This window comes from Ursus americanus, chromosome 11 (genome assembly GCF_024610735.1).
Source record: "Ursus americanus isolate L20-20 chromosome 11, mUrsAme1.1.p, whole genome shotgun sequence".
NCBI lineage: Eukaryota > Metazoa > Chordata > Mammalia > Carnivora > Ursidae > Ursus > Ursus americanus.
Genome location: NC_142137.1, coordinates 9084123 through 9108944, shown reverse-complemented (window position 1 = coordinate 9108944; position 24822 = coordinate 9084123). Strand labels below are relative to the sequence as shown.

The 24822-nt window shown below is 44.5% G+C and overlaps 1 protein-coding gene across 1 annotated transcript in view; it reads left to right on the top strand.

The window, feature by feature from the left end:
* The first annotated feature begins 14536 nt into the window (after positions 1 to 14536).
* Positions 14537 to 24822, top strand: part of RRAGD (Ras related GTP binding D) — a 38943-nt gene continuing 28657 nt past the window's right edge. The window contains exon 1 of the mRNA XM_045807069.2: positions 14537 to 14955. Within this exon, the coding sequence (XP_045663025.1) occupies positions 14820 to 14955 (136 nt within the window). The 5' untranslated portion in view covers positions 14537 to 14819. The remainder of the gene's footprint in view (positions 14956 to 24822) is intronic.

The window sequence follows — 24822 nt, the reverse complement described above, 5'->3', positions numbered from 1 at the left end:
GCCCGGGATGGCTACGGGTGGTCTGCAGCCCTCATGTAATGGGAACAAGAAATAAATTGTTTGCTGCTACTGCAATTTCGAGAGAATTAACATCTTTACACTGTTGAGTCTTCCTATCTATAAACACGTTTGACGTGTCTGTCCATTTACTTAGAATTTTAGTGACTTAAAACATTTTTAGAACTTTTAATATTCTGGGGCGCCTGGGTGGCTCAGTTGGTTAGTGTCTGTCTTTGGCTCAGGTCATGATCTCAGGGTCCGGGGATCAAGCCCCACATCCAGCTTTCTGCTCAGTCAGGAGTCAACTTCTCCCTCTCACTCTCCCTCTGTGTTTTCCCCTCTTCCTTTCTCTCTCTCTTTCTCAAATAAATAAATAAATAAATAATACCTTTAAAAAAAAGAACTTCTCATTTTCTGAGATTTATTATTTTTTTTACCATTGCAAGTGATACCTCTACCTCTGAAAGTACATTTTCTACCCTTTTTATTGTCAAGAAAAATGCAAATATCTTTGTTTATTGAACTTACATCCAAAAACATTGCTAAATTGTTATTAATTTGAGTAATTTGTAGATTCTTTAGTTTTCTATGTACCTACAAGTAAGGATATTTTATTTCTTCCTTTCTAATCCTTTTATCTTTAAAAAATTTTTATTTTGAGATAATTATAGATTCATAAACGTTGCAAAAATAGTGTAAAGAGATCCGGGTATCCCTCACCCAGTTTTTCCCAATGGTTACATTTTACATAACTATAGCACAATATCAAAACCAGGAAATTGACATTGGTATAATGTGTGCAACTTTTTAAAAGATTTTATGTATTTATTTGACAGAGAGATAGAGAGAGAACACAAGCAGGGGGAGCAGGAGAGGGAGAAGCAGCTCCCTGCTGAGCAGGGAGTCCTATGCAGGGCTTGATCCCAGAACCCTGGGATCCTGAGCCAAGGGCAGACACCTAACCGTCTGAGCCACCCAGATGCCCCAATGTGTGTGCAATTTTATTACATGTGTAGCTTCATTTAACCACTATCACAATCAAGATAAAGAACTATTCCATCACCGCAAAGAATCTTACTCATGCTCCACACCTTCCACTTTCTCCCTATGAGCCTAACCCCTGGCAGCCACTAATCTCTTTTCCATCTTTACAATTTTGTCTTTCAAGAATGTTATAAGAGCGACATCACACAGAATGTGATCTTTTGAGACCATCTGTTTTTCACTCAGTGTAAAGGCCCTAGATATTCATCCCAGTCGTTGGCATGTTTCAATAGTTCATTCTTTTTATTGCTAGGTGGTATTCCATCGCATGGATGGACCACAGTTTGTTTAACCATTCATCTGTCAAAAGGCATCTGGGTTGTTTAGAGATTTTCACTATTATGTATAAAGCTGTCATGAACAATTATGTACAGGTTTTTATATAAACATGTTTTCATTTCTCTGAGATAAGTGCCCATAATGGCAATTGCTGGGTTGTACAGTGATTGCATGTTTAATTTTTTTTAAGATTTATTTATTTATTTTAGAGGAAGGGAGGGGCAGAGGGAGAGAATCTCAAGCAGACTCCGCTGAGCACAGAGCCTGATGTAGGGCTCAATCACACAACCCATGAGATCAAACCAACTGTTTTACAGAGTGGCTATGTCATTTTACATGCCTACCACCAATGTAGGAGAGATCCAGTTTTTTCACATCCTTGCCAACATTTGCTGTTATTACTATTATTTTTTATTTTAGCCGTTTCTTTTAAAAAATATTTATTTATTAATTATTTATTTAAGAAAGAGAGAGAGAGAGAGGGTGAGAGGCAGGAGGAGGGGCAGACAGAGAGAATCTCAAGCAGACCCCCTATTAAGCATGGAGCCCAGTGCGCATCTCTACCTCAGGACCCTGAGATCATGGCCTGAGCCAAAACCAAGAGTTGGACGCTCAAATGGTTGAGCCACCCAGGTGCACCTGTTTTAGCCATTTTGATAGGTAGTAGTAGTATCTCATCGTTGTCCCAATAATTTGCATTTCTTTAATGGCTAGTGATACTACCTTTTCTTTCACAGCCTAGAGTGGTTATTTTTTATACTCATTATGCCATGAATTCATAAGAAGTGGATTCCAGCAGCTCAGGCTCCTTTCCACTGGCTCCTACAAAGTGTGGTTCTCTGGCTGGAGCAGGCTGGTGCTCCCGTTTAACCCAATTATCTGGGTTCCTTCTTTTCCTGATTGTTTCCCTTCACTTTTTTCAGGAAGCTCTCTGTGCTCTTAGAGTGCTCAATGCGTACACTAATTCTCTTGGCAAGAATGTTGCCTTTGTTTGTTTCAACAATGCCAACAGCATGCTGAGTAACACTGCAGACTTCCAATTTTGCCGTGGGAACATTCGTGAGGTATGTCTACCATATCACCTTTCTTGTAGATTTGCATGTATGTGGCCAAAGGAACAAATCCGTGTTTTTTAAGGCTTAGAGAATATACATCGGGTGCCTCTCCTCTTTCTCTTTGGTTTGGTCATTTTGGAAGACTACTGGAAGTTGGTGATTCTGGCGAAAGATTGAACATCTTTTCATGTGCTTATTTGACATCCCTGTATCTTCTTTGGTAAAATGCCTCTTCATGCTTTTGCCTGTTTTCCAATTGGATTTTTTTTTCTGTTGAGTTTCGAAAATTCTTTACATATTATAATGTGAGCCCTATGTCAGATATATGGTTAACAAATATTTTACTCCAATCTATAGCTTGTCTTTTCATTCTTTTTTTTTTTTCTCCCAAGTAATCTGTATGCCCAATGTGGGGCTCAAACACACCACCATGAGATCAAGAGTCACATGCTCTGCCAGCAGAGCCAGCCAGCCGCACCTTGTCTTTTATTCTCTCAACAGGGGAGTTACAAAGAAAAAGTTCTAATTTTGATGAAATCCGATTTATTGACTTTTTTCTTTTATGGATAGTACTTGTTTTTGGTGCCACAATCGCTTTGTTTCTTTTCCCTATCCTATCACGCAGTCGAGGATGTACAGTACACTGCGGAATAGGAATGGTGGCTATACGCATCCTTCTCTGTGTCCAATTTTAAGCTACTGATGATCTGATCTGTCTCCATCACTCACTTTCGATTCCAAAGATAAAGGGACCATATTTATCAGTTAGAATGTGTTTGGCTTCAAGAGAGAGCCTAACTAGAGTGGTTTAAATCATAAAACACATAATAACTTACATAATAAAAATATCTGGGTTTAGGCTCTTTCTGGGATTCTGTTGCATCACCTGAGTATTAGCTCTTGCCTTTAGCTTGACATTTAAGCAGGAGAAAGGGGCAGGCCTTCTCACTGTATTTATTTTAATTTGGGAACAAATTCTTCTCAGATGACCCTTAAATATATTTCTTCTTATGTATCTTTGGTCACAACCGGGTCACAAGGTGGAAAGGGATGTGGTTACTATACATCATGAATCATGATTCAACCTCTAGGTCTGAGGTTCTTTCCCTAAGTCTGCCGATACCCAAGAACATTTAGGTATACCAAACTAAGGGAGGGGGGAGGAGGGTGTTGGTTATGCCACCAACAATGTCTGCCTGACATTTGTCCGACTTTGCATTCCTTATGCCTGACAGTGTGAGGCACATGGTAGACACATTCAGAGGCTTCTGTTCAGCTTATCCTCCTTTGTTAAGAGCTGCCTCCTTGCTCATAAGGGTAGACCTCTGCAGCCACCAACTGCACCCAGCCGTAGTGGATTGGACCATTAATTCAGCGTATTTAGTGGGACTTGACCACCATCAAGCTGCCATGTTGCACAGAGAATACAGTGTAAATGGTGTATCCTAGTTTGTGCTTCATGGAGTTCTGACCACTGTTCTAGGCACTGAGAACAGAATGGAGAGCAAATCAGATGCTTCCAGAGTCTAGTGGTGAATACAGCCCTCAATCAAATATTAAATTATAGCTGAGATAAATGCTCTGAAGGTATAGCAGCACATGGCACTGTGTGAAGTATGACTGGGGGATTAGGCCAGGAGCGGACGACTGGCCCAAACTCAGATTTTCTTGCTTGGGAATCAAAGATAATAATAACTAACACTTATTTAATGTTTGTCTTTTAAATAGAGATATGTAGATATATATATCTTTATATATATAAATATATATATATTTATAATCTATTTAATAAAGATATTTTTATTTATTTGTCAGAGAGAGAAAGCACAAGCTGACAGAGGGAGAAGCAGGATCCTTGTTGAGCAAGTAGCCCGATGCGGGACCCGAGCCGAAGGCAGCCACTTAACCAACTGAGCCACCCAGGCATCCCTCTAGATATATATTTTTTAAATTTTTGAAGATTTAATTTATTTGTTTGACACAGAGAGAGAGAGACAACAAGAGAGGGAACACAAGCAGGGGGAGTGGGAGTGGGAGAGCGAGAAGCAGGCTTCCTGCTGAACAGGGAGCCTGATGCAGGGCTCAATCCCAGGACCCCGGGATCACAACCAGAGCCGAAGGCAGACATTTAATGACTGAGCAACCCAGGCGCCCCTATTTTTTAAATTTTTAAAGAAGATTTTATTTATTTATTTAAGAGAGAGAGCGAGAGAGAGAGCATGAGGAGGGGGGAGAGGGAGAAGCGGACTCCCCACTGAGCTGGGGACATGGGGCTCAATCCCAGGACCCTGGGATCATGATGAGCAGAAGGCAGACGCTTAACTGACTGAGCCACCCAGGTGCCCCGCTATATGGATATACAAACACAGACATACAGTTTAGTGGTTTTAATTCCCACAACTGTATTGAGTTATATAACATTATCACCAGTTTAGAGATGAGGAAATTGAGGCACAGAGAGGTTAAGTAACTTAGTCCAGGTCACATAGCTAGTTAGTGGTGGAACTAGGGTTTGAACCCAGGTAGCCTGGTTCTAGAGCCTGGGCCCACTATCACTGGGACTAGAAGAGTGGGGCAGTCATCTTCTGTCACCTGGTGTGAAGAGCACAGAGAGCCAGTTTTCATGCAGAGATTGAAGAATGAAGTGAGAAGTACAGAAAGAAGCAAAAATGAGTTTCCTTTCTAATGAAGTCTGTTATCCCCTGTAATATCCTGAGACATCTTTACCAGGATCCTCTGAATATGACATAACTTCTGAACTTTATCACCAAGTTTATGATCGGGTTTTATCCATCCATTCCTCCATCCTCCCTCCATTCATAAAGGGTATATATTGTGTTAGTTAGGACGCATTCTACTGCAAAGTTCAGAACACCCACCTTCAGTGTTTTATTTTGTTTTTTAGGTAAGCTCTAGCCCAATGTGGGGTTTGAACTCACTTCAGTGATATAAGCAGGACTTCCCAACCGGTTTGCTGCTACCACTTGTGTGCAAATAAATGGCTTATAGATATGGCTAAGTTATTGATTCCTTCAGCCTTTTGGGACAGCTGGGCAGGACCTGAGGTGACCAAAGTCTCTGGGCCGGTCACCTCTGGCTGCAAGTAGCCTGTCCATTTAGGTCAGTGTGCCATACATACAGTATCCTTTTCTATTTGCATCATGACCAGACAGGGTGGGGAAGCAGTGGCTTCAAGAATGAATTTCTAAGGGCACCTGGATGGCTTCGTTGGTTAAGTTTCTGACTCTTGATCTCAGCTCAGGTCTTGATCTCAGTGTCATGAGTTCCAGCCCTGTGTTGGACTCCATACTGGATGTGGAGCCTGCTTCAAAACAAAACAAAACAAAACAAACAAACAAAACAGTCTCATGAAATAAGAAGTTTGGGGAGAGGCCTTTCCAGGTCTGAGTACAGTAGTTCAGCAAAGTCATCCAGGCTCTTTCTGTCTTTCTATTCTGCCATTTCCATGACAGGGTTTTGGTCGTAGGCTTGGTACCTCATTGCTCAAGATGGCTTCGCTACCTCCAAGTACCATGTTGTTACACAACTGTGTTCAAAGCAGGAAAGGGTGGCGTCAAGGGGGCTCTTCTGACTCACTGGACCCTCTTATTGGAAAGCAAACTCTTTCCTAGAAGTTCCCCAGCAAGATTCCCCTTACTTCTTACTGAGCAAATATTAAGGAGTCTCAGAGTTTGAGTATCTGACTTATCCCATCGCTAGCTTGGGCAGTGGGCACAGGAGAACAGGGAAGTGGGTTTGGGAATGGCTGGTAAGTAGCTAACCGACTGTGTCTGCCACTTTTGTAGGTTACACTGAGTGAAATGGATAAGGGACAGTTCCTAGATCTCTTTCTAGTAGATAGTTATTAGTTTGTTTGTTTTTTTATTTACTTACCAAACTCTACCCGCAATGTGGGGCTTGAACTCATGACTGAGATCAAGAGTTGCATGCCGTACAGACTGAGCCAGCCAAGTGCTCCTGTAGCAAATTTTTAGTCAAGTCATTTGTCTTGGAGAATCTGCTTTCTTGTATCATTGAACATATACACTGGCGTAAGCTCCTGGGTAAGGCAGGAGCTGCCAAGGCCAAACCGACCTACTGTTATGTGGAACTGTCAATACCTCTGTGTGGTTGACTCTATTGTCAGGAGCTTTCTGCCCTCATGTTATGGCACCATTGAGGTCAGAAGCTTGTCCTTAGAAGTCCATATGCATAAAACATTGATTTTTAAAATAGAAGTCCACATGTATCAGTTTCATGTCACTAGTTTGGGACTTTTCTTGGATAATTACAAATGTTATCTTCAGTTTGTTCGTGGCTCTAAGTCAGAAAAAATTCATTATGTAATCCAAAGACAACATGATAGATATCTAAGAAATAGCCAAAATTACAGGATTAAAAAAAATTGCCCTGGGGCAATATAAATAACTAGAATGTTAGAAATCAAGGAACTTGATTCACATCCTGCCCCCCCCATTCCTGTTCCTATCTGGGTCTTACTTATTTTAATAAATGGCATAACCATACATCTAGTTGCTCAAACCAAATGACTGGGAGGAGTCCTTCCCCTGATCACCCATGTTAAAGAAGCTAATAACAAATCTTACCTATTCTACCTCTGAAATTTATATAAAACCTACCCAGCCCTGGGGCGCCTGGGTGGCTCCATTGGTTAAGTGTCTGCCTTTGGCTCAGGTCATTATATCAGGTCCTGGGATCGAGCCCCACACCGGGCTCCCTGCTCAGCGGGGAGTCTGCTTCTCCCTCTCCCACTGCCCCTCCCCCTGCTTGTGTGCTCTCGCTCACTCTCTCTCTCAAATAAATAAATACAATCATTAAAAAAAAATCTACCCAATTCACACTTTCCACTGTTATTTCTTCTTCCATCCTTAAATCTGCAGTTCGTTTTCCCCACATCAGCTAGAATATAGTCATCAGTTATCTACTGCTGTGTAACAAACCATCCCAAATCCTAATGGCTTTTAAAAATAGCCATTTTAGGGGTGCCTCGCTGGCTCAGACAACACAGTATGTGACTCTTGATCTAGGGGTTGTAAGTTCAAGTCCCACCTTGGGTGTTGAGCCTACTAAAAAACAACAACAACAACAACAACAACAATGGCCATTTTATTTGCTCATGATTCTGTGGGTTGGCTGAGCAGGGTTCAGCTGGAATAGCAAGTCTGTGTTCCATGTGGTGCGGACTGGACTTGCTCATGTGGCTGCAGTGTGGGCTGGAGAATCCAAGATGGTGTCACTCACGTCTGGCCCCTTAGCTGGAATGGCTGGAAAGCTGCAGCCTCCCTACTCTTGTGCTATGGTATCCTTCACAGCCTCCCTGCCCCTGGGGCTTCTCCAGCAAGCTAGCCCAGACCTCTTTTCATGGCAGCTCTGGGTTCCAAGAAAGTGAAAAAAGAAAGTAACAAAGCCCTTTATGATCCAATCTCAGAAGTTGCACAGGGTCACTGTCACTTCTACCACATTCTATTGGTTAAAGCAAGTCACAGGGCCTGCCCACATTCAAAAGGAGGGAAAACAGGGGGGAGGAGCGGCAAAGTCACATTTGCAAAAGGGCATGTGGGACGGTGTGGACGGTTGTGGCCATCTTTGGAAACAATCTATCAGCAAAGTCTTTTAGAAAAGTAAACCACGCATCTCACCTCCCTTCTTTTTTTTTTTTTTTTTTTAAAGATTTTATTTATTTACTCGACAGAGATAGAGACAGCCAGCGAGAGAGGGAACACAAGCAGGGGGAGTGGGAGAGGAAGAAGCAGGCTCATAGCGGAGGAGCCTGATGTGGGGCTCGATCCCATAACGCTGGGATCACGCCCTGAGCCGAAGGCAGACGCCTAACCGCTGTGCCACGCAGGCGCCCCTCACCTCCCTTAAAACTCTTCAATGCTTCCAGAGGCACTTAGGATAAAATCCAAAAACTCTTTATCCTGAAAAGACTACCTGTGCGCCATGCCTACCACTATCCCCTTCTCTCATCGCACTGACATTTTGTTCCTCCAATGCCCTTTCTTTTCTCCTTGGTTTTTCCAACTACTGAGAAACCTTCCCTCCATCCTGGCTATAACTTTGCTATCTCCTCATGGTCAATTGAAATGTGATCTCTTTAATTATTTATTTAAAATCTTTTTTTAAGATTTTATTTTTTTAAAAGTATTCTCTATACCCAACGTGGGGCTCGAACCTACAACTCCAAGATCAAGAGTCACATGCTCCACCAACTGAGCCAGCCATGTGCCCCTGAAAAAATGTTTTTAAGTAAGCTCTACGCCCAATGTGGGGCTTGAACTCACGACCCTCAGATTAAGAGTCACATGCTTTACCAGCTAAGGCAGCCAGGTGCCCCAAAAGTCATCTTTTTAAGAGAGGTCTTCTCTGACCACCCCATCAAAATCAGGCTCCTTCTTTCACCCTCATGTACTCTTTCACCTCTTTTTATTTATCTCCTCCAAAGCACAGCACTGAAAATCTAATTATCTTCATGGTCATTAAAAAAAACCAAACAAAACATATTTGTTGACTGTTAAAGAGATGAAGTTATCAAATATAACTCTATAATGGCTACAAATATGTTGCACATTTAAAAGCAGAGTGTTTCCCTCTATGGAGGGGAGCCAGAAAGAAACTAACATTTCACTAGATATTCTCTTACGCTGTTTGACTATTTTACCATATGCATGTTTTTAAAATATCAAAATCTTATTTTTAAAGTAATCTCTACACCCAATGTGGGGCTCAAACTCACAACCCCGAGATCAAGAGTCTCTCGCTGTGCTGAGCCAGGCAGATGCCCCTCAAAACATTATTTTATTGATTTATTTTTTATTTATTTAAAAAAATTTTTAATATGTTATGTTAGTCACCATACAGTACATCATTAGTTTTTGATGTAGTGTTCCATGATTCATTGTTTGCATATAACACCCAGTGCTCCATGCAATACGTGCCCTCCTTAATACCCATCACTGGCCTATCCCAATCCCCCACCCCTCTCCCCTCTGAAGCCCTCAGTTTGTTTCCCAGAGTCCATAGTCTCTCGTGGTTCATTCCCCCTTCTTCAAAACATTATTTTAATAAAACCTCTTTAATGGTGGACTGCCTCAGTGAAAATGATTTAATGATTTTTTAAGGATTTGATGAGGTCAATGACTGTCTTAGGAGAGCTGGAGACTGTGAGCTGCCCTCTTGAAAAATTTGGTTGCCTTCCCTGAATTAAGCAGGAGTCCAGGGAGATTCTGTAGAAAAGAGAGAATTAATGGCTTTAAATACATATTTTAAAAGAAAGCCTAAAAGGCTTTCAACATGTGAATCCCAGGAACCAGGCATAATGCCATCAGATGCCTTAAAATATCCTGAGATGCAGGATGCAGGCTGGATTTAAGTGCTTGCCCTCTTCAGGACTGCAATTATTCTGCCTAAATTGTACAGGTCTCTTTTAAATAGCTCTCATGTTCCTTGTCACAAGACATCTAATTGCAAACGGCAAAATAATTCACTAAAATAAGGGCACAAACTTCTGGCCTTTAAAATTCAAATTTTAAATAAAAAACCCACTTAGATATTATACTTTGGCTTCATGATGCAATACAGCCATATAAACCAGAAAGGGTATTAAATCACTTGCTATTTGTGTCCTAATAGAAGGAGTGGTGACGATCAGCAATTTTATTATGAAAAGTCGTTTTCCAAGTTTTGTTGGTTAGGAAGCTTTTGAGGTCTTTTTTTTTCTTCTTCTTTTTTCAGTGAATCCTGTAAATTAAATGGCCTGAGGCAACAGGCCCATTTTTGAGTGTATATGTGTGTTTTGATTCTTTACCTAGGAGACTGGGAGCCAGCTCTTCACTTCCCATCCCCCCCTTTCAGTGTAAGGCTATAATGTAATTGGCTGTAGCTACTCAAGAGGAATAAGATCTAATGTCTGACTGAGTTCCAAAGTAGTTCCCCGCTCCGCTCCAGGTCCACTCCGTGTGGTACCTTGGGCGAATGGTTTCATCTCAGTGTTCTTACCTGTAAAGTAAGGACAATCATATTACTTACTCAATGGGAATATTTTGGAACAGTGCGTCATTTATGGAAAAGCTCACTAAACATTAATTGATTAAATTTTAGTAGACAATAGACAAAGCTCATCTTTCCTGATGCTACACAATACCTCTCAGAGTTAAGAGGTATAAAAATAAAATCAATAAAAATTTTTTTAAAGTGGGAAAAAGAGTTGAGTTTTTTTAGAAGGAAGAGTTAGTAAAAATAAAAGAAGCATTTAATAGTCATTATGTTGGAATTCTTTCAAATCTTTAGGCAGTCCTGAAGGGATAGAGGCCTCAGAGTGTTCATCTCTCTGGTATGTCAGCTCATTCCTGATTATACTCTAATAGCTCACGATTCATACTTACCTCACTGCGGCATTTCCCAGGGCTTAGAGAAAACTTGACTTCTGTCTCTTAATGAAGTTTCTCTCAGAAATATGCCAAATCTGTACAGAGACCTGGCCTGTATCATCTTTTTCTTTTCTTTCATTCATTCTATAGACATTTATTAAGCACCTATCATGTATATGGCAACCCACAAAGATTACATCCAACAGCAAAAACTGTGGGTTGCCCAGATACAAATCCATTCTTCCTTCCTTCCTTCCTTCCTTCCTTCCTTCCTTCCTTCCTTCCTTCCTTCCTTCCTTCCTTTCTTTTTTTCGATTTATTTATTTATTTGAGAGAGAGAGAGAGAGCTTGTACACATGAGCAGGGGGAAGGGCACAGGGGGAGAGAGAGAGAGAGAGAGAATCCTCAAGCAGACTCCCTGCTGAGTGCGAAGCCCAATGCAGGGGTCTATCCAGGACCCTGACATCATGACTGAAGCTGAAATCAAGAGCTGGCCGCTCAACCAACTGAGCCACCCTGGCACCCCTCACACTCTTTTATTGTTATTATTATTATTATGATGATGATGATGATGATGTCTTTATGTATTTATTTATTTTAAAGTAGGCTCTACCCGAACAGGGGGTTCAACTCACTCAGGACCCTGAGATCAAGATTCACATGCTCCATGAACTGAGCCAGAGGCACCCCAAAGTCTTTCCATTTTTATTTAAATTCTGAAAGAATCTACATACATGGCTTTTTAAATTTTTTTAAAGATTTTATTTATTTATTTGACAGAGAGAGAGACAGCCAGCGAGAGAGGGAACACGAGCAGGAGGAGTGGGAGAGAAAGAAGCAGGCTTCCGGCAGGCTCCATCAGGAGCCTGATGTGGGGCTCAATCCCAAAACGCCGGGATCACGCCCTGAGCCTAAGGCAGACGCTTAACAACTGAGCCACCCAGGCGCCCCATGAATTCTTAAATTAAAAAAAAAAAAATTCTCTCTCAATTTTTTTCTATATATCCCTTATTTGAAAGCTGATGGTACTGAAATAACAGCAAAAGAAAAGCAATAACATTTTTTCTTGTTGGGATACGTAGGTGGCTCAGTCAGTTAAGTGTCTGCCTTCAGCTTAGGTCATGATCTGAAGGTCCTGCCATCAAGTCCCACATCAGGCTCCCTCCTCAGCTGGGAGGCTGCTTCACCCTCTGTGGGCTTCTCCTGCTGCCTGTGCTCTCTCTCTTTCTCTCTCTGACAAATAAATAAATAAATATTTAAAAATAATAAAAATTTTTCTTGTTCTGTTTGCTCAAACTTTATCAATACTGTCCATTTGTCAATGACAATGAACTAGAATCTCTTAAGCCTGTATATGACTCTCATCTACCTTGGGGTGGAGCATAATCGAGGATTTGGCTTTTATTGATTTTTTATGAATTTTTTCCTTTTTTCTCAAGAATGGTCCAATTCTCAAATATTTTAGGGTGTGCTCCAGTTTATTGCTGATGTTCCCTCTAAAATCTGTCTTTTGGGGGGAAGGCAGAGGATCATCAAATATCTCCAACCTTCTGAGTCTCAGGCACAGTGGGGTTTTTGGCTTAGGAATTGTCCTATCTTGAACCCTTGGGTCCCTGGGGCAGACACACTCGGCAACCAGCCCAGGAATGCCCTGACTGTCTAGCCTGACTTTGGACCGGCTTCTAAGGCTCCATGAGTAACCCTCTGCAGTTTGAATCAAGCCAGCTCAATGTCCTTCCCAAGCTGGTAGGTTTGTTCTGGGATAGCTAAAAGTCTTTAAATACACTCTGAGAGAGGACTTCTTCCTTCCCCCTGGGAACTTCCTTCTATAAAATGGATAAAAATGCACTAGGAAAATTATCCCTAGAGTAACTTCCTCTGACAAGAGCAAGTAGAGCCTTCTTGTGTTGGCTATGCTGTTTGCCCCCTACTCCAGCCCCAGCCTAGGACCCGTTATCTGCCCTGCCCAATCTCTGTGTCCTGGACTAGGTTCTAGACTCCTTTGTCCTCTGGTTTCCAGCTGGGTTTGGCCACTGGGAGGCACTTCCCGGAGAATGGAGGGTGGTTGGAGAGAGATGTCAAGGTATTTCTTTCTACTGCTGTCTCCTTGACAGTGAGGTGCTTCTGAAAGTGGCTGCTTCGTCATCAGCTATAGCTCCTGTTTTGTGCCCCCTGCCCGGTACTCTAGCTCCCTTCCTTTATTTCTACTACTTTAGGGGTGATAGTATCTTCCCACTGTTGCTAATCCCTGTGTTGATTCCCTGAACCTGCCCATGCCCCCTGTAAATTGCCCCTTAACTTAAAGCTTCCTATCAGTTAAAATTTTTGCCTGTGCCACCTATTTTCCTCCTGGGAAGAACCTTGACTGATACAGTCATTTCAAGTTATGCTTCCTCCACTTGGAAAATCTGAAGACCTTTCCAGTTGGAGGCCGCCACCTCCTAGGTGTCTACATCCACCTTCAACACCACAACTACTACAAAATCCAGGACATGAGTCCTGGTTTGCTAGACTGAGAGGTCCTCCAGGGCAGGAACACTGTTCTGAGCATAGGTGGACCCCCCCCATCCCATACTTAGTCCAGTCCCTGGCATATAGTAGGTGCTCAATAAATGTTTCTGACAGAGGCAGGACCCTTGGGCCCCAAGAGCCTCCAGTCTCAGCTCCCTGCCTCCCCCCCCCCCCACCACCTGCTGCGCTGCTGGCACCTGTACGATCTGGCTCACGATGCTGGCCAGCTGGTTTCCTTCTTACTGTGCTTGACAGAAGGAAGTTCATCCACGTGATTTTTGCAGTATCCAGAAAGGGTGGGTATAGTATGTCCTGTGGTAAAAAGCTTGTGGAGAAATGCAGGTTTTAGTTTCACCCCCACATTGTGGCTATTCCTATATGAGAGTTGCCCCCGTAAACCTCCCCCCAAGCCTCGAAACATTTCATTCTGAGATGTGGGATTACAGTCTACGAAACAATGAGACAGGAGTAGGTGGTCAAGAATAGCTTCTGCGTATGTTGTACACCTGCGACCTTTTCCAAAACGCTGCAGAGGAATTATTATTCAGTCTAGGCAGCCATGAGGCATGTTACGTTTTTAAGAAACATTTACATCTGGGTAGGCCTGTTTTTTTAATACTCTCGGTGGGAAGACTTTGAACCATAAACGCACACAGAAAGGCAATTGCTATGGAGACTGAGCCGCTGCAGTGCATTTCTCCGAGTTTCTTCTCAGGGAGCTTCAGTAGCCATGAGGTGTCCTAGGCACACTGCTCTGGGTGGGGGCCTGGGCGCAGTAGTGTTGGGGGACGGGGGTGGGGTGGGGGAAGCAGCCCACTTGGGACTGGAGCCCTCCCCAGGATTGAAAGCCGGAGAAGGCCACCCAAGCAAGGTAGGGTGTGTGTGTTGGAGGTGGGTGGGGGATACGTTCTCAGGTTGTGCAGGCCCCCAGCTCGCCGGCCTGTGCGGGTACCACGTGCAGGAGGCGCGCGTAGGGGCCCCTGGCGCGCAGCCGCGGTGGGTGACTGCGCAGCGTCCCAGGGCCCGCGGTACCGGGCGTGTGCCACTGTGAGCTTCTGGTTAGGTGGAGGGCTCCCGCCGCCCTGCCCCCCGCCCCTCCCCCCCTCCTTCCCCCAGTGTGTGTGCGCGGCCTCGGCCCAGCGCCCCGCCGAGCGGTGCTGGAGCCCGGGAAAGCGCGCGCGCGCGCGCCCGCCCGCCCGTGCGTGTGTGTGTGTATGTGTGTGTGTGTGTGACAGTGTGTGTCAGGTGACTTGGGTCACGCAGTCTCTCTCTCCCTCCTCGGGGAGGAACTGCCGCGCTCCGGCTGACTCCTCCGCCGGCAGGCGGGCGGGGCGGGGAAGGGGGCTCCGGGCGCGGTGGGAACCGCGAGACCCAGACCTGGACGCCGGCCGCCACGAGGGGTGCGCGGCCCTGCCTCCGCGGGCTCCTGCGAACCTCCAGGCAAAACCCCAATTCAGAAATAGGCTACGAGCGGCAGGGGAAGAGGTTTGGCCCCCACCAGGGACCCCCGCCGCCCCCGGGACGGCCGGCCGTGGGAGCGATGAGCCAGGTGCTGGGGAAGCCGCAGCCGGAGGACGAGGACGACGACGAGGAGGATGAGCTGGTGGGGCTAGCGGACTACGCGGACGGGCCCGACTCTTCGGACGCCGACCCGGACAGCGGGGCGGAGGAGGGAGGTGAGCGCGGGGTCCCCCGCCCGGCCCCACGCCCCGGCACCATATCCCTTCCCTCTGTGTCTTCCAGTCCCCCGCCCGACCAGGCGCGCGGGCCACCGACTTGGAGGGGATCCAAGAGAGCGGAGTTGAGGGGTGGGAGTGGGGAGGGGCGCCAGAAGAGCGACCACGGGCTGCAAAATGGGGGATCCCGGGTGCGGGCGGTGGAGGGGGGCCCGGATCCGTGGAGAGAGGAGAGAGGAAGCGTAAGGGCAGGAGGAACGTACCCTCTCTGGCCCCTTCCAGGGCTAGTACATCCCCTACCCCTCACCCGGAGCTCTCCACTGGGTCTGGGGGTTGGGAATGGGAGGGGACCGCCTGGCGCGCCCTGGGACCTCTCCCTGAATGCTGCTGTCGAAGCCTGGTCAGATGTCGTGGCTAAAAAAGGCAGCCGGCGGCAGCGTGACTGGCAGGGTCGTCGGCAGCTGCGGGTGTCAGTCTTACCCCGTGTCGCCGCGGGAGGGGTCCTTAGGCTGCACGGGTTGCGGCGTCGGGGGCACCCGTGGAGCCGCGGGTGGGGGGGGGGGTGCGCGCGTAAGTGATGTGGAAGTCGCCGAGTGGCTGCGGGTTTCCCGGGATCCAGGCAAATACAGTTGTTAGGACACCTTATCTCTGCTCAGTGTCACCACCTGGGCATGGCAGTGCCTGCCCCGGAGTGAGCACGGGGCGGGGGAATACATTGTCTCTCAGAAGCAAACTCTGTTTCCTGTTTAAGAAGTGGGATTTAGCGATTGTTCGGCTTGTGGGGGGCTCCTGCATTTAATTTAATTAAGGCCTAAGAAAGTTGAGAGTTTTTTAGGATTCCAGAAAGGTTCATCTTTTTTTGTTTGCCTCCAAAGCAAGGGAAAAGTACTCTATGGTAAGGTCACTTGAAAAGGTCAATAGAATGAAGCTGTTAAACATAACATCTAGATGAAGCTGTAGGCTTCCTAGAGAAAGAACTAACTTCTAAAAATTTCACTTTGAAGAAATTGTGGGAGGGGTAAAACTACCTTTGTGACTGTTGATTTGGAAGAACTTTTATTGAAAATTCATTGAACTTATTTTAAAATTCCTATTCAGAGCCTTTCTGTGGAGGACAATTTCCATTATTTTATGTATGGCAGGTGCTACTTTCAATTAATCAGAAAGGGAAGAAAGTTTACTAAACCTTGCGTCTGATAGATGAGAAAGAAGCTAAGTCACACTTTTTCATAGTGTCCTGTCTCCAGAGAGAATTTGTGCTAATTCCCCATTTGCTTAAATTGGTGTGTGCACCTGTGTGCTTCTCTCTTCTGCACTCTCCATAATTGGTCCCACAGTTGAGCACGTGGCCACGTTTTTGTAGATAAAGGCTTCCAACCCTTTTGTTGGAGTCTCTAGGGCTACTTTTGGTAATTAAATTGTTCAGTCGCTTTGTTATTATTCAAATTGCTTTCGGTAGCTCCTTCTAGATTCTTAGAAGACTCCAGAGATTCAGAATCGGGATGTATTTGGAAGATATTCGAAATGGTAGACACACAATAGGGCGCATGTGTGATCCTCTTAAAAAAAGAAAGAAAAGAGACTATATCTGGGAAGAAAAGCCCTGTAATTCGATATTGTTCTGGGGACCTGAGACGTTCCATGGAAAGTAAAGGACCTGCCTGTTATTTATTCTGCAGTTCTTTAAGGGGGCACTTTTAAAATTTGATTTGAGGACTTGAAATGAAAGTAAAGCTTTGCCTGAGGGGTGGGATTTCCTGAACAAAGGGCTTCCCCAGAGCCTGGTCTTGAATGCTCCCCACTGCTCCTAACCTAAAGGCAAACTCGTCTGTAACTGATGCTTTTCATTACTTCAGTAATAAAATCATCGCTCGTGAGTTCTTGGGATCAACCTGGAATCTTTCTATAAAAGCACTGAGTATATTTTCGTGGTAAGAGGAGCGACAAATGATTATTTGCTCCTGCAAACAAACCTGAAGCTGGGTCTTTCTCCCCTGGGCCTGCTGTAGGTAGGTGGTCTGGTCTCAGAAGACTTCCTCTATTATCTCAGGTTCCTGTTCTTTCCATTCATCCCTGGCTTTGATTTTGGGGTTTAGGCCTGAATGTGGAATCTCTTATCAGAGCATTCACTTTTTAGAATGGCGGATAGGCTCCTCAGTCAGCAGTTCTAGCAACAACTGTCCCTGACAGTGTCATGCCAACTGATACGATCCTGGGGAGTTGAGATGAGGGTTGAGGCCAGGAGTTGTGACTCTCATTCCTGGGACCTCAAGTGCTACCAAAGGTCATCTCAATTTCTAATGGGCCCTGGGCACATGTTGCACTAGCATCCTGTGTTATTTTTGGTAAAATTTATATTTACCTACTCTCAAATGTAAGAAAAGGAATGTGGAGGGAAAGGAACTTTTTTACTCTGAGGAAAGATGTAGATATGGTACATTTTGAACCACGAACAAAGCATTTCTCTAATGCACTCCCTTTACCCGTTACCTTCCTAATGAACTTCATGTGTTGCCTTTGCTGAGTGGAGACCTGGGGCTTTTTCCATGAGGTTCAGAAATCTATCCTGGCAGGTGGGATGCGGGACTGACTAGCATCACCAGGTAAGTTGCAAAGCAGTTTATCAGAAACTGTGCAAAAGAAGGTAGATTGAAAGTGGATAGTGTGAATTTCATTTCCCTTAGTCTAGAAGGAACCTCTGATCTTATTTTTAAGCTGAGGGCCATGTAAGTTTTACCACAATGTGCAAAATTTGAAAACTTAGTGCAGCTAAGGTGAAACTTAAAATTGCACTTCTCTGGCTTGCACTCCAAATTTTATTCATGAATAGCTGGAGTGTTCTCTGGAACTTCAGTTCTGTTAAGGACAGAGTTGGGCACCTCTCAACGCCCCCCTTTGAAAGTAGTTGATCAGATATAAGGTGAGTCTCACCTTCAACCTCCTCACTCCAGATAAAACTCCAGAGAGTGGAGGCAATAAATAAGCCATTAAAAACAGTTGCAGCAAATATAATGATTGTTTTTAGACATATGGAATTTAAACCTTTAATAAATTACTGTGCTTTAAAAACTGCAATAACAAGGAAAGCAATTAAAAGATCATATGGGATGCCTGAGTGGCTCAGTTGGTTAAGTGTCTGCCTTCGGCCCAGGTCATGATTTGGAGGGGGGCGGGGTCCTGGGATCCAGCCCCATGGCGGGCTCCCTGCTCAGCAGGGAGTCTGCTTCTCCATCTGCCCCTCGCCCCACTCGTGCACACTCTCTCTCTCTCTCTCTCTCTCTCAAATAAATAAATACTTTTAAATAAAAAAATAAAAGATCATATTTAATCAGAAAGTGAAATTGTTTTTTCCCAAATTCCCTCCCAAGTTTTAGGGGAAACTTGGCTAAGCTGCTCATCCACAGTCCAGCTGAGGTGCGTCTTGTTTCCATAGCAGCCTGTGAACTCTCTTAGGGTCTGAGGAAGTGACAGTTCAGGCGGTTACTGGAGGCACAAAAAATCGACGGTCAGCAGGTGATACTTCCCTGATGGGTGTAAATGCAGTGAAACCACCGGTTTGCATCTATTAATCATGAGTGTCAGCTTCTTTTTTTATTCTTAAAGTAATTTAAAAATTATTAGTGAATTCATCCTCTCATAGTTGAGAGTAAGTAGAGATAATTGTTCTTCTGATAGGGACACTGTGGCTCAGAGGTGCTAGGACTTTTCTGCAGCTACAACATGAGCTAAACCTGAGCAAGGTTTAGGAGAGGGTCAAGTTCATGGATATGTAAATCCCTTTCCTTGTAATTCTGCCTTGCCCAAAAAGAGTTGGGTTGGCTACAGCCCTGGCTACGCCTAATCTCTTCGGTTTCCCTCTGGCCCTGGAAATACAGAGATACAGAAGAGTTGGAATAGATGAAATACAGAATACTTAAATATGATGTGACCAAAGTCACACCTTCGGCACAATGCTTGTTTAAATACATATGGCACCGGCGCCTGTGAGTGAGAGGGGAGGGGCAGAGGGAGAGGGGGAGAGAGTCTTAAGCAGACTCCACACGGAGCCAGACACAGGTCTTGATCTCAAGACCCCGAGATCACAACCTGAGGCTAAACTAGGGGTCGGGCGGGGTTGGATGCTCAACCAGCTGTAGCACCCAAGTGCCCCAAGAGCATGTGCTTATATTAGATATTTTGTAAACATGTTTCAGTGATTCAGGGTGTCAGAGAATCTTCATTCTATACTTCTATCAGAAATGTCCCCTATTTTTGTATCAGAACAGACATAGGGTAGTCTGATGGGAAAAAAAGAAGCAGAAACTAAGTTCTGGAGTTCTGGATAAGGGATGTAGTTCTGAGTTTGAAAGATCATCTTTGTCAGTCCTCAGTTGGCTGTGTGTCTCTGTTTACCCTCTGCTTCAATCAGGCCCCCGGCCCCATAGCTGTTGATGGTGACATAATTTCACTTCATACCACAGCCACTTCTTTCCTGCTCATTTTTCTCACTTTTCTTCTCTACTTCCTTTATTCGTCCTTACCTTTTTTTTTTTTTTTTAACCTTCTCTGTTCTTCCTCTTCTGGGAAAGCTTTCAATCTGTCTTGTAAGAGTGGCTTTCCCTGGTTCTGCTGTGACAAATGGGTTTTTCACTCCTGGCCTAAATCGTGCAGGATGGTGTCGACTTTCTCCTCTTGAGGACCTTTGGGCGAGACTCCGACTCAGTTTCTTAGTGCGTAAGGTAGAGGACCACAGAAAACCAACCTGGATCACTCTCAAAGCGTTAAAAAAAAAGTTCACAAGAACGCTTTTCCCTTCTTGCAGGAGCATTAGTAAATGAGAACACATTAGAAATGTTACTGAATATATATGTTAAGGAAATATTCATATATGGAATTTTTTTAGTGACCTGCCAGTGTGATGTGAAAGGATTTCATAGAGAAAGATTTGGTCTTCACATATAAATAAAAACCACTTTCAAAAACTTTTATGCCTTTGAAAATATATGTTCTGTTTGCATTTAATTCTCCTTACTAAGTAGTTGATCAAATGGACATTGAATCTTTATGATTTTTGCATATTCTTTTTTTTAATTTCTGCATATTCTCTTATTAATGGCATTATTCATATATTTAATTCCCACTTAGGATGGAATTTCTCCCTGAGCTCCTGGGTCTTTTTAAAAAATTATTATTATTAAATAGGCTCTACACCCAATGTGGGACTTGAACTCATGACCCTGAGATCAAGAGTGGCATGGTCCACCAATTGAGCCAGCCATTCACCCCTGAGCTCTCCTGGGTCTTGAATGTATAAGAAGTTCCATTGATCAGAATTGTAAAGGATGGCAGATAATGTTGCAAATAGAAACAAACCAGAGGCCTCTCCCTAAAAGCATTAGTAAACAGAAACTTAAGCCTTTGATGACCCCACAGGATACTAATAGCAAAGAAGTTCTAACTTTCCCTTAAGACCGTGTGAGCTTCTCATTGTAGCCACATTCCACAAAAGGCCCTCTCATTACATAGGCGTGGTCTGGGGTAAAAAAAGAAAGAAGGGGGTGCACATGTATACACAGACTGATAGATAAGGACTCATGGGCCAGGGGCCATGTATGGGGTTACACAGCTGGTACATGGCAGAGCTGGGACTTGAACCCCAGTTTGTCACTTTCCCAGTACTATTTAAAGCATTCCACCTGCCATCACTTTGCCACCATGTTTTCCTAATTTTTCATTAAATCTTTGTTTCATTTTCCCATTTTGGACCCGTTCAAAGGTGTCACCTCTTGGAGAACATTCCTTAATTAGAATAGTTCTCAATTGTATAATATTTCAGAATTTATGAAGTGCGTTTCCTATGATGTCTCATTTTCCCCTGAGAGACCACATGAGCTTAAGAAGGTAAGGCCAACCCTGTTGGAACTGTGTCAGGCCTTTCGTTCCCATTTTCCTGATTTCTGGTTCCTTCTCTGTGGTGAACATTACCAACCCACAGATCAGCCAGGTGTGGCCCCTCGGCAGTCACATACATTTACAGGACTATTGGTTTTTGACAGGGATCTGCCAGTTACTGATGAAGTCATTAGCCTCCAGGTCTGGTTGCACGGCCCCTCCTCATAATGCTGTTCCTGGGGTAATTGAATTTCCCTAGGATTTCCCGCAGTCTAGTTACAAAGCCAGGCTGTTTGGAAAATTGGGGTGCTGACAGGACCAGTGCAAGATAGGTGAGGTATGTTCAGTGTCCCTGACTGCAGTCGATAAACTACCTAGGCGTAAAGCTCATACTCTTGATACTCAAGTGCTGATCTGGGCCAATGTCAGACTGGAAGTTTCTTTTTAAAGCTTCAGTTAATTTAGATTCAGATTCTGCTTAGTCACTTTCATTCAATTAGCCCGACCAACAAACATCTACTGAGTGTTTATTGTAGTAAGCGCCAAGGCCTCGGTTCTTGCACCTGTAAAGGATACAGGTTACCCACTGGAGGGTTAGAGGTGACCCTCTGTGCTATGCAGGTGGTCAGGACATGAGAACCGCTGGGTGATAAGAGGTTGGAGCGGGTTGGTTTGAGCTGTGTCACGGTGGCCAAGGCTAAAACCTCTCAAAAATTCCCTCACCCTCAGGCAACAAGATTAGGGGAAAAACCAGCAGCTGAGGCATGGATGGCCTGAGCGACCTACATTCCCACTTCAGACCTGTCTGTGACCTCATGTTACTGTTCTTCCCAGGCCCCGGATCCTTTTCTCACCTGAGCGGCAGGCGGACAGGCACCCCAGACTTCACAACTTCAAATACAGTTCAGCCTCTTTCCCTTTACCATCTTTGTGAATGCGCCGTTGTTAGCTTGGTCTGACAGGTTGGGAACTTCTTTCCCCCTTGTCATCTGTGTCCAGGGGATCACTAAATACTATTCAGTCAACTTGAACTGGTCACAAATCTGTGCCTTCTGACCATTTCTGTGGTCCGTGCCTTAGTTCTTAGTTCTTTCATTTCTCGTTTGTGAGAATAACCTAACTGCTGTCAGGGGAGCAAAAACTTTTCCTCTATTCTGTTAGGTTCTGAATTGGGAGCCTGCAAATTAAACTGACAAAAGATGGATTCACAAGAGAAAACCAGATTTAATTATGTACTAATGTATGAGAGTTCACAGAAAGTGCAACGTAGGTGTTTAGAGGGGCCTGGCTGGCTCAGTTGGGAGAGCGTGTGACTCTTGATCTCATGTTGAGAGTAGAGATCGCTTAAATAAATAAATAAACTTTAAAAAAGAAGGTGTGTAGAATTCTGGCCGTATTACTATCTTAATAGAGGATGGGGAGGGGCACAGGGGCAGTTCTGGGACAATGAGTGACTTCTTGGAAGGGAGTTGGGGAAAGGGCATTTATGGAAAAACAAATGACTTTTTGGAAAGATAAACGGGCCCACAGGAGAACAGATGGGAGATAGGATAGTTTGGGGACCACGTCTGCTTGGGTGTGGTGCCAACTCTTCTATCTGAGTCTTCACCAAGAGAAGATTAGAGTTGCTTCCAGGAAGGAGATTTATGGCAATTGAGTTCTTTTGGGAGGCTTTGCTTTAGGCAAATAAGGGATTTCAGGGACTTCAGTATCTTTAGCTCAGTATAATTTTTATGGCACAGTGGCTTATTCTAGACCCCTTCACTATCTCCACACCAACCCCCCGCCATGGGGTCTGTTTCTGGAGTGAACCTCTTGAAGTGTAAATCTGATCATGTTAGTCTCCTCTTAAAATCCTTAGTGATTTCCTCATGGCTTTCAAAGTAAAATCCAGACTTCCCAGCATCTCATTCATGAGGCAGCGGAATCTAGCAGTGGTTGACAAAATATTTCTGGCCGTGGTCCACAATAAAAAATGTGTTTATGTTGTGAACCAGCACCACCTATGTCTAAGTAGACTTGAAAAAGTTTCACTAGAGGTTTATACCCTTATTATGCATGATGTACTCCGGTATTTCCCAGTCTCTTCTTTTGTCTTTGTTGCAGTTTTTGTTTGCCGTGGAGGTGACAGACTTCTCTGTCAACGATCCTATTCAAAGATATTTATTGGACTCATGCCACATGCTTTGTAATTTGCTTCTGTATATTTGGGACAGACAATAAACAAGTAAACAGACAGGAAGACAAATGTATAAAGTAAAAAGACAGTTTTGTATAGTGATAAGTACTATTTTTTTTAGAGATTTGTTTATTTATTTATTTGAAAGAGAGAGAGAGGCAGAGTGAGCGGGAGGAGGGGCAGAGGGAGAGAATCTCAAGCTCACTCCCTGCTCATCGAGGAGCCCACATGTTGTGCTGGATCTCGTGACCCTGAGATCATGACCTGAGCCGAAATCAAGAGTTGGTGGCTTAACCGACTGAGCCACCCAAGCCCCACCCCAGTGATAAGTACTGTTAAGACACAGGGTTATCAAGAACTGATGGGGTCCCCTTCAGCGGAGAGGAGATAAAATTGCTTCTGGGCTGAGTGGGAAGAAAGCTAGGGGAAGCCTATCAGGTGGAGGGAGGGACACGTCCAGACCCCGGGGGTGAGAAACCGGAATGCCAGTGTGGTTACAGGATAGGGAACCAGTGGGGAAGATGAACCCGGCACGGGATGAGAGGGAAGTCCATGTAGGGCCTTTTGCGGAAAGAAGGTGTTTGGATTTTATTCGAAATGCTGTGGGAAGGAAGTCACCGGACAGGGTGCAGCCTTTCCTTGCCTTTAAACGACATTCCTTAAACTGCGGGAAAGCCAGAATCTCTTTCTGGCACGACCTTTCCTCATTCATCTCTTTCATGCCTCCTTTTCTTTAAGACTCAGATATTTCTCCAGGGAGTCCTCTCTCTGAGCCCATAACACCTCCGTAACAGGACACTGTAATTGTCAGTTTTTTTTGTCTGCTTTCTCCTCTAATCACTAAGGAATGAATCTTTCCTTTGTGTCTGCAGCCCCTGGCTCAGCCCCGGCTCACACTTGGCAGAGAATCAGGGAACCTTTATGAAACTGAACAAACTGCCCTCTGGTAAATTTCACCTCTCCCAGCAACTTCCTCCACACCCGCTGACAGGTTTAAAGGGCCCTCCCTGGGAGTCCATCTCCAGTCCCAAATCCTGTAGTTCCTTCTTGATCTTTTTAAAAAAAAAATAAGTATTAGCCCTTATACTGCAGCTCTCGTCCTTCATTCTCTTCCTTTCACCTTTCTCAGGATGTTCTTGAGTGAACGGTGATGCACAGGGAAAGTTTAGTGGAGAGAGCCAGCTGGCCAGGAGGCCAAGAGTTTGGGTGCTGCATTTCCTGGTATGCGCTCCCTGCTCTCACTCCCAGAGGGGGATGAGAGCCTCTGGGAAGCCCCACAGGGTTCGGAAGCAGAGATACTTGAGGGGAGGTGGGAGAGGATTAGAAGAGAGATTTAAAAAAATATATATACATGATCTATATTAGACCCTAGAGGCCCATCGTGCTTGAGAACAATGGCAAATTAATTTTTTCTTTATTTTGTTTATTTTCTAAAGTAATCTTTACTCCCACCGTGGGGCTCAAACTCATGATCCCAAGATCAAGAGTCATGTGCTCCACTGACTGAGGCAGCCAGGGGCCCCCGAAGGAGGGATTTTTGTCAGCAGTCCTCTGTGATATAAGAAACCTCTCCTGGGCAATAGCAGTGGTCAACAAAGTGTTTTTGACTGTGGTTCACATAACAAATACGTTTACATTGTGAACCAGCACCATACACGTCTAAGGGAATCTAAGAGTTTCACTAGCGGTATGTGCTCTTATTATGCATGATGTACTCTGGTATTTCCTAGTCTCTTCTGTTTTCATTGTTGCAGTTTTTGTTGAATGCCATCTGATTGTTGGCTAAGACTCTAGGCGAGGACTCTACCACATACTAG